This window comes from Protomyctophum bolini (assembly GCF_963924005.1).
Source record: "Protomyctophum bolini genome assembly, chromosome: 8".
In the NCBI taxonomy this organism is placed as follows: domain Eukaryota; kingdom Metazoa; phylum Chordata; class Actinopteri; order Myctophiformes; family Myctophidae; genus Protomyctophum; species Protomyctophum bolini.
Window position 1 is genome coordinate 23,804,940 of NC_137869.1, and position 9,491 is coordinate 23,814,430.

The 9,491-nt window shown below is 42.0% G+C and overlaps 1 protein-coding gene across 1 annotated transcript in view; it reads left to right on the forward strand.

The window, feature by feature from the left end:
- Positions 1-8,750, forward strand: part of slc5a5 (solute carrier family 5 member 5) — an 18,310-nt gene extending 9,560 nt beyond the window's left edge. The window contains exons 10-16 of the mRNA XM_080770413.1: positions 349-461; positions 1,966-2,036; positions 2,648-2,734; positions 4,298-4,509; positions 5,511-5,608; positions 6,063-6,139; positions 8,084-8,750. Of these exons, the coding sequence (XP_080626539.1) occupies positions 349-461; positions 1,966-2,036; positions 2,648-2,734; positions 4,298-4,509; positions 5,511-5,608; positions 6,063-6,139; positions 8,084-8,215 (790 nt within the window). The 3' untranslated portion in view covers positions 8,216-8,750. The remainder of the gene's footprint in view (positions 1-348; positions 462-1,965; positions 2,037-2,647; positions 2,735-4,297; positions 4,510-5,510; positions 5,609-6,062; positions 6,140-8,083) is intronic.
- Positions 8,751-9,491: the final 741 nt, after the last annotated feature.

Below are 9,491 nucleotides of genomic sequence, written 5' to 3' on the forward strand. Positions count from 1 at the left end.
GAGGAAAGTTACATAGTGCTGTTTAAGGTGATTGTATCCACGATACAGTATCAATCTGTATATCCCTCCTACATAGTAAAGTCCCCAGTGTTAATCTAACTCTGAAAGTGTACAAATGGACACTTTAGACGTGTTGTGAGCTTGTAGAACAGCTTATTCCGGTGTGTGACACTGTGTGTAACCAAGTACAAATCAGGAGTAAGGGTTCAATTTGGTTACGTTACGTTTTGTACGTTAAAATGTGTTCCAGATTGCAGCTTCAAAACCTAAATGTGCAAGCTTGGAAGGGGTTCCACAGGTAGAGTGATTGTTCTGTGAAAGCTGTGAACCTAGTTTTTTGTTTTTCAGCACGGCATCAACAAGCATCAATGCAATGGCAGCCGTTACCATGGAGGACCTTCTGAAGCCCAACTTTCCCAACTTATCCCAGAAGCGAATGATTCTCATCAACAAAGGACTCTGTAGGTCAACATGAGTCTTCACTAGAGCTCAGGCTTGTGGTAGACAATATTTGTCAATATTCTATTTTTGCGGATTGAAGGTTTTCTTTTTGACTTTTTTTCCCCTCCTTTTTGTTTTTCATAACAGAAAAAATGTATACTGTACCATACCAATTATACTAGCAAGATGCCTGAGGGCCCTAAAGGGCAAGATCGTGTGCACGCATCCGCCTAGGTGACAGCAGACTGCTGGGCGAGAGCTGGCACTTTGGCATGGGGGGGTCAGATCATTATGGAATGAATTCTGTACTGGCCATATATGGAGCGTGGCTTGAGTGTACAGGGTTTGATGTGGTCAGATCAACATATGGAATGTCAGAACAGGTCAGCTCCGTATATGGAGATCTAAGGGTGGCAGCGGGGGCAGTGTCTTGTACTGTTAAGATTAGTTGATTATCTTCTTAGCCATTATTCTATTGATTAGTGTTCAGCTCAGTGGCCTTGTGGTTAGAGTGTCTGCCCTGAGACTGGGAGGTCGGGGTTCAATCCCCGGCCCGGTCATACCAAAGACCCAGTGTCTCCCTGCCTGACACTCAGCATCAAGGGTTGGATTGGGGGTAAGTCCCTGCGACATACTAGCGTCATGTCCAGGGGGTGTACTTACACCACAGAAACAGGAGATAGGCTCCTGCCTCATGGCTAGTGCCTTGCGATAGGTGCTGGGTAATTAATCACACCACCTGCCAATTGTGTGACCCAAACTTTTGTGTTTCCCTGGTAAATTGGTGATGACGTCTGTGGTAAACAGGACGTATTCGTAAAATCAGTCCAGCGATCATTCCGCCCCCCCCCTCGCCCGTGAGAGAAAGATGTCCGTGTGCATCTCGTGAAAAGTGGAGATAATTGACTAAATACACGTTTTGTGCCAGAACTTTCACATGGATATAAAACTAGAGGACCATATTTCACTCCACGTCTTTGGAATTATTTAATGGGTGAGTACAAACGGAGCATTTATCACATTTAGGCCGCCAATTTACAACCTGAATAGAAGTTAAGCAGACTGTTCTATGGCTCTGTATGTGAAATACTGTACATACTGTATGTAGCCATTCTAGGGCTAGGCCCACAACCTGAGCTGGAGTTTGTAGCTGTACTAATAAACCCGGTGGTGTGGTCTGTGGTGGTATTCACCATAGATATTACAAAAATAGATGCCTCATTGGAGTGATGTGTGTTGAAGGAGGGGCGCAAGAATTTACACTGAGGGAGGAAGTACGGCGGAAGTGTGAAAGGCACGTTACCACTCAAGTGATTACTGGCCAATTACAGTGCATCTTTTCTGGGACTTACAGACCCGAACATGATGCACGCTCATGCTTCCGCGGGGCTTCGCAAGGAATCTCGGGAAAGTTTTCCCCTCCCTTGAGCACATACGCTCCAGGGCCGTAAAGGGGATCTACCTTTATATGTCTATTATATCGTATTCACCTCCTGACTGTTCCATGTGTCCATGTCCCTGCAGCCTTGATGTATGGTGTTGGTTGCATCACCGTGGCTGCTCTCTCCTCCTTACTGGACTGGGGCGTTCTACAGGTATTCACACTGCTGGAGGGCAACACTATATAAGGCACAATTCTGGCAGTTATTTTAAGCAGTCAATGGTAAAGCATTGGTTCTCAAAGTGGTACCCATGGGGTAGGTTACCCATGAATATGTTGACTATTCAAAAATTGAAAAATATCGAAAATGTCTGGAATTTCTTTTAACATGTACATCTTCTCTTCTGGGGGGTCCCTGGTAGCATTTTCAGATGGGGGTCCGTTTTGAACGTTTGAGAACCGCTGTGGTAGTTTGTTAATATACGGTAGACTACTGTATACACTCGAACATGCGCAGTGGATGGAGGTGGTCTCCCTTACTCTTTAGATGTCAGTAAAGATAATATGCAGGTATCACTAGTAGCGGCACCTTCTTTATGGTAGTTTGGATATCGTTGCAATTATCTCTCCTGGGCTGTAGATCTGTTTGTTTACTAGCCTAACATGTTCATGTTAAATAGCTATCTACAAATAAATAGGAATGCCAGAAGGGTTAATGTGGTCTTGCTCTGACTTCTGAGTTGATGAGTGTGTTGATGAGATGTGTCATCATGTATGAGATAAGTGACCTAACTAGTTGACTGGTGTGTGCTTTCCTCCTCACAGGGATCTTTCACAGTAATGGGTGTTGTTAGCGGACCGCTGCTGGGAGCTTTCATCCTGGGGATGTTTGTCCCAGCTACCAACAGGCCGGTGAGTGATGTGGCTGTACTTTATCTTGCATTTTATTTCAAGCAACCTGAACCTCTTGTGACGTGTACGTGCGGTGTGCGACAGTAAAGCAGGCTGCAATCGGCTCTGTGTTATCATAACTGCAGTCCCGCGTTTCCAGAAGGCGGCATGTACCCACTTTTCTGTTCCCCTTCAGTGGAAGTGCAATGGTTCTGTGGGTCTTTTTGGGTGGGTCCCCAGATGATCAAATAATATAAGAACAATTAGACCCGTCTGAAGTGAGTGGTACTGTACTGTAAAAGCCCTCCTACCTGGCCTGTGTCTGTGTGTTAGGCTGTGCAACAGTGACACTTGGTGGTGAACAAACAATATAACGCTATTTCCGTGCTCTGACACAGCCAGGGACACAGGTCACAGGGACAGACCCAGGGACACAGCCACACAGCTGTCTATAGGAGTGGTTGCACCACTCAAAAATGGGACCACTTCACCACTGTTCAACCTATCTTCATATAATTGGTCCTCACTAATGTTCATGATAAATAGCACCATTTTCTTCTCTCTCATTTTTGTCTCATAGGAGGGCCATGGGCAGTTCATAAACCCGTCCACCAGTGACATCATCGTTAGGCAGATTTATTTTAAACAATATTTTTTTAAACAATATTTAGATTTTTATTGTCATGAGAACGATGGCTTCCATTTTTGCAACCTTTCAGGAATAGAAAGCCTGCCGTTTCTATTAGCTTGGATTCCCCATCGATGATGTCACTGGTGGACGGGTGTCAGAACTGCCTATACAGCCCTCCTATGAGACACAGACTGAGTAGAAGACATTTTTATCTTGAACATTAGTGAGGACCAATTATATGAAGATAGGTTGAAAAGTAGTGGCTCTTATCATCATACATCATCATACATCATCTCATTCCGGCCAATCACAATTTGCGTCCTCACCTTCGTCTTCAATGTTTGTGCTTACGCAATGTTTGTGTTTACACAAACACTCAAAACTGGCCATTCATTGTCAATGACATTCAATTTTTGTGTTTGCACAAACACTCAAAGCTGGCTATTCATTATTAATGGTATTCAATGTTTGTGTTACGATAATCCCTCAAAGCTGGACATAGGAGGGGCTAGCACCCCTCAAAAAAGCGAAATAGCCTCACAATGCCTCACGCCTCATAAGCTCACAACGCCTCACATTACAAGGCACTTGTAGTCTAGATTATCTATTTTCACAATAATTACCTGTGGAACTAGTCTAACAAACAACCAAATGTAATAATGCTTCTCCTACATTCAAAGTGCTTGTCAGTGTGGGGGGTCAAATATGGGGGTTCAGGTAAAACTGATGGATGGATAGACCTGACCGTCTGACCTGACCAACGGTAGATACATGTATACTGTACATACTGTACATACAGCATAGTTTTGGGTGGTCCTACTTGATATGAGAAAATTGAGCACCACTGATAGGAATAGCAACATGGGGGATTTAAAAGACATTTTTAGAAGGAGCCTGATAGGTTCATTGATCAAACCTAGTTCATCCTTGTGTCCCTCCTGCCTGACTTCTAGGGGGTGTTTGCAGGTGTAATAGCGGGGTTCGGCATCTCGGTGTGGCTGGCCATCGGCTCGACGCTTTATCCGCCAAGTGCCGAAACCATGGGAGTCCTGCCCAGCCCCACAGCCGAGTGTCCGGATAAGAATGGCACGCTGGGCAACAGCACTGCCCATGTGCACACGCGGCTGGGTGTCTATATTGAGCAGCAGGACATGGGTGTCCATGGGTGAGTCATGTACTGACTGACATGCAGTGATGGAAGACGTACTCATACTGTTTTAGTTAAGTAAAAGTAGCTATACCCTAGTGTAGAACAAGTCCAAGTTCAGTATTCAAAAATGTGTCGTGCAAAGGTATTGGCATCGAAATGTACTTTAAAGTACCAAACCTATACCACTGGCTACCAGTAAAATCATTGATGGGGAATCCAAGCTAATAGAAACGGCAGGCTTCCTATTCCTGGAAAGTTAACATGCTATAATGGAAGCCATTCTCCGGTTAATAAACATTGAAATATAATAATATTTTTGTATCTTGTTTGCCTAATGTCTAATCAATCAATCAATAAATCAATCAACTTTATTTGTTCAGACTCAGGGTCCAATAAACAACAGATAACATAAAACACTACATACAGAGAAGAAACACCCCTAACCCATAAAAACATGATTTTTACAATAAACATTCATACCAGTGCTTCCAAAAAGCACTGGTACCTAGTGCTACTGAAGCTGGGGTTACATAGCAGCATAATTATACAGTTTTGAGACTCATTGAGCCGACACATAAATTTATACATTAAGTTTCTCAGTAAGGCATGAAAAGTGTATACTCCCACACTACAGAATAACTCACTTGCACTGCTCCACCTTGGTTTGTTCAATAATATACGCATGCAATCATTATAGGCAACCTGCAGTTTATACATACTTGCTTTCTTAAATTTAACCCACAAGGTTGATGATGACGTCGCTGGTAGGTGGGTCTGAGACACAGACCTATAGATAATGCCTTATTATAATGAGCATTAGTGAGGACCAATTATATGAAGATAGGTTGAACATGGGAAGTGCAAGAGTAAAAGCAACAGTTCATTGTACTGTACATTGTGCATGCCAGTTAGTACTAGTTACTGAAATAGAAAGTAATGGAAAATTATAAATGGAATGATTGATCACAAACTGATTCATAACATAATTATGTTATGTGTTATTTTTCCTGAACCAGGGGTGTACATGACTTCTACTCCATGTCCTACCTCTACTTTGGGGCGGTGGCGACCGGTACAGTGATACTGGTCGGGGTCGTGGTGAGCTACGCAACAGGTGAGAAGATTTCTCTGATTTGTATAGCCATGTTGCACCTGGCTGCAATACAGCTGTGGCACAACATTGCAGGCAATGACATTCTTGTTCTTGTTCTTAGATCCTCCTCAAAATTGAGGACAAAATAAAAGTGAACAGTGCAGTATAAGGCTGCGACAGTCACATTTCTTAGTGATAATTCTATGAAATGCTTTTTTTAATTATGGAGAAACTTATTTTCCGTTAACATCCATACTTAACTTAACATCCATATTTGCATGTATTTATCATATATCAACGTATTGATGTGGAAATAAATTCGAAGTAAAAAAAATAAAAAATAACACCAACTTTTCTGTCAGCTAAGAACCCATCAACCTTGACTAACTGTGACAGAAATTCCTACTCTTATCAAGCCTCAGATTTCCAAATCATTTTGTTTTTTATGTTTTTATTTATGTTTTGGTAATCACAGGGGCAACAAAGAGAAACACTATCAGACCTGGGCTGTTGTGGTGGGACCTTCACGAAGCAAAACTGGACATTCAGGAGGTATATGTAATAATACTAATACGAATAATAACAATATCAAATAATATGGTACCCACTAGTTTGCACTTAGTATGTGAAATTTGTCCTCTGCATTTACCCATCCTAATTATTATGAGCAGTGGGTGGTTAAGTGCCTTGTTCAGGGATACTTCGACATAAAAAATCAGGATCAGCATTGGATCTATGTATAATTCTGCCCACTTGTGGTGGCTCTACAGAAAGAGCAGTATGCAGAAACTCAATGTGGCTCATCGATATGGCATGACACTGAGGGCTGTATTTTGCGTGTCTTAAGTACCAGGTCTTATTCCCTAACTTGAGTAAACTAAAGACCTGGAGGCGTGATCAATGCCATTTGGCTATTCTGAGTGGCCAAAGAGCATTGATCATGCCTCCAGGTCTTTAGTTTACTCAAGTTAGGGAATAAGACCTGGTAGTACTTTAAGACACGCAAAATACAGCCCTGAGGCTTAAAAGTGCCACGATGCAGCCAAGTGTTTGTCATTGTCCGTGTACCCACCTGCTCCGCTGTGCTGCGGAAGCTCATGTACAATGTATGTATAGTAGGCCGTCTGATTCTGCAAAGAGCATGATTTATATTCTGACTAACCCTGTATTGAGTTCGGTCAGGTTTGTCTCTAAACTGTGGAAACATTTATGATTTCATGTCCGCCTTTGTATGTTATTTTTTCTGTTGCTATGCTATTAATAAAGTTTGATTGATTGATTGATTGATTGATTGATTGATTGATCTCGATCGATCAGACCCAAATTTAATAGACAGTAGCACAACATCTATTCTACTGTATACAGCCTGCTACAAAATATGATCCGAGCACTGTATGGACTAAAGCACCTGGAGTTACCTAGACTCTCCATGCACAAAGAATCCTGCACGCTACCCGAATCCATATGCACTACATCGCTTCCCCACAACTGCCATATTTACTGTACAAATATTACTTTTGTCAGAATCCATATGCACTACATGGCTTCCCCACAACTGCCATATTTACTGTACAAATATTACTTTTGTCAGACACACTGTTATTGTGCAACATTTCACTGTGATGCAAATTACATCACAAATTCCCCACTCCCTGCCCCCTCCACTTTCCACTGCACACACACACACACACACACACACACACACACACACACGCACGCGCACAAACACACACAAGGCACAGCAGTACGGTACAACACAGTATGCTATAGTACAGTACAGTACAGTACAGTCATATACACTAGGGCACAGTACTGTACAGTATGGGAAGGCACAGTAAAGTACTGTACAGTTCGCTATAGTACAGTATGGCACAGTACAGTATGGTACGGTTCGGTACAGTATGGTACAGTATTGTACAGTACAGTATGGTACGGTTCGGTACGGTATGGTACAGTACAGTAGAGTACAGTACAGTATGGTCCAGTACCGTACAGTATGGCACAGTTCAGTATGATACCGCACGGCACAGTATGCAACAATATAGTACAGTACAGTACAGAGGACTACAGTACAGTACAGTCTACAGAGGAGAACAGTACAGTACAGTACAGTACAGTATAGTATAGTACAGTACAGTATAGTACAGTACAGTACAGTACAGTACAGTATTCCCGCTAGGTTTCCACATTTGCTTGAATGTAAGCAACTTATATAGGTATATAGAAACATTGCCACTTGCCATGCTTGCTTTTATACGCAAATAAAAACAAGCAAAACAAAAAATAGGGCCACTCAGCCAGGTTGCCAAGTTTGCACTTTCCAAGCAACTACAAGGCTATATGAAAACATCCTGTGTTGAAAAAAAAGAAAACAATATTGCCCTCCCGCTATTGCCTTCTTCCTATTTGCGACGCGTGGCGCTAGGATGAGCGGGCCAAAGATCCGCAAAATTCTAGTTTTACCACTAAAATGTGTATTTCTGTTCTGTTTTGCAGGGAGAGCTTGGGGTGGACAGTACACAGACTGTACCTCTGAAGAAGATGAAAAAAGTCAATGCAAATGAAAAGGAATCAAAGGATTTTGAGTCAGACCTACCGGAAACCTCCAAGTTAAGACGCTTATTGTAATCTACAGCCATCGCCTGAATATTATTCACCAAATGTCTAGTGATGGTTATAGTCTGTGGTATATATTCCTGTACCAAGAAGTAAGTGCCATTTTAGAGTGAGATTAGGTACAAATTATTTTCTCAGTAAAGTCTTCATACAATGGTAGAATTGGAGACGTTCTTTCACCTTTTGCCAAGGGACATACAGTCTAATGAAATAATTGTGGATGTTATCTCGGGGTGCCTTCGTGATCAAAGGCTCTCGAAAAAAAGGAATGCATTATGGTATGTTCGTTCGGTTCCCATATCTACACGCACACACCTGTACTTCAAGCAGGTGTGGTGGGTTCGTTTATTTTCACTTGCACATGGACTGCGGGGATGCACACTACAAAACCATGACAGATCATGCCTTTTGAGGATAACTATTAACAGACTCACTTATATTCACTCACACATTCATTGTTGATGAGACTGTACTCATTATATGCATTGTTGATAGACTGTACATATGGTATCCATATACCCATGGTTGAAGGCGGACTGACACTGTAGTATACATATCAGTCTCATATTCACTGTTGATTAGTCTACTATCAATTAAAGCAGATACAGCCATCGACTATATTATGCATATTCACTGGTGATAGTTGTACTTTATACTTGATATAGAATACAGCATTTAACTCAATCAGACTATTTGCAGTTGTCTAGTGTCAGACACTAAGCACAGCTTATTATATTTAAACTTTATTCTTATCTATCTGTATCTTCAAACACCCCAAATGGGATACTCAACCACTTACATGTAAGCGCTATTTCCAAAATATTCCCAATAGAAACTCAAACCAGCTCAAACAATGCAACACGTTGCTTGGCGATTTCCTCTATTTTTGGTATGTTTTGTTATCTTTATTTTTGCCTAGTGTTTTCATCAGGATTGGGGGACAATTATTTCAGCACGTAGCACACCCAGTGCAGGACTGCAAGCTTCAACAGAACAGAACACATATATGTAGGCAGCATTCAAAACAAGTATTATTTTTAATTGTGGTGTCTTCTTCTACCCACCCTGTGTTTTATGCTTACGGCTGTTGCTGCTATGCCTATATTTCCCCATGGGGATCAATAATGGTTAATGGTTAATTATTATTTCTGCGTTATTGTATGCAGGATGGTAGAGTGAGACTAGAAAGTGAGGACAGAGATGGGGAATTACCGGCTACAACGTGGTTATATGCCCCCATGCAGCTGGCGGATGGAGCCAATAGAGGGTATGCGTGTGACATCATCAA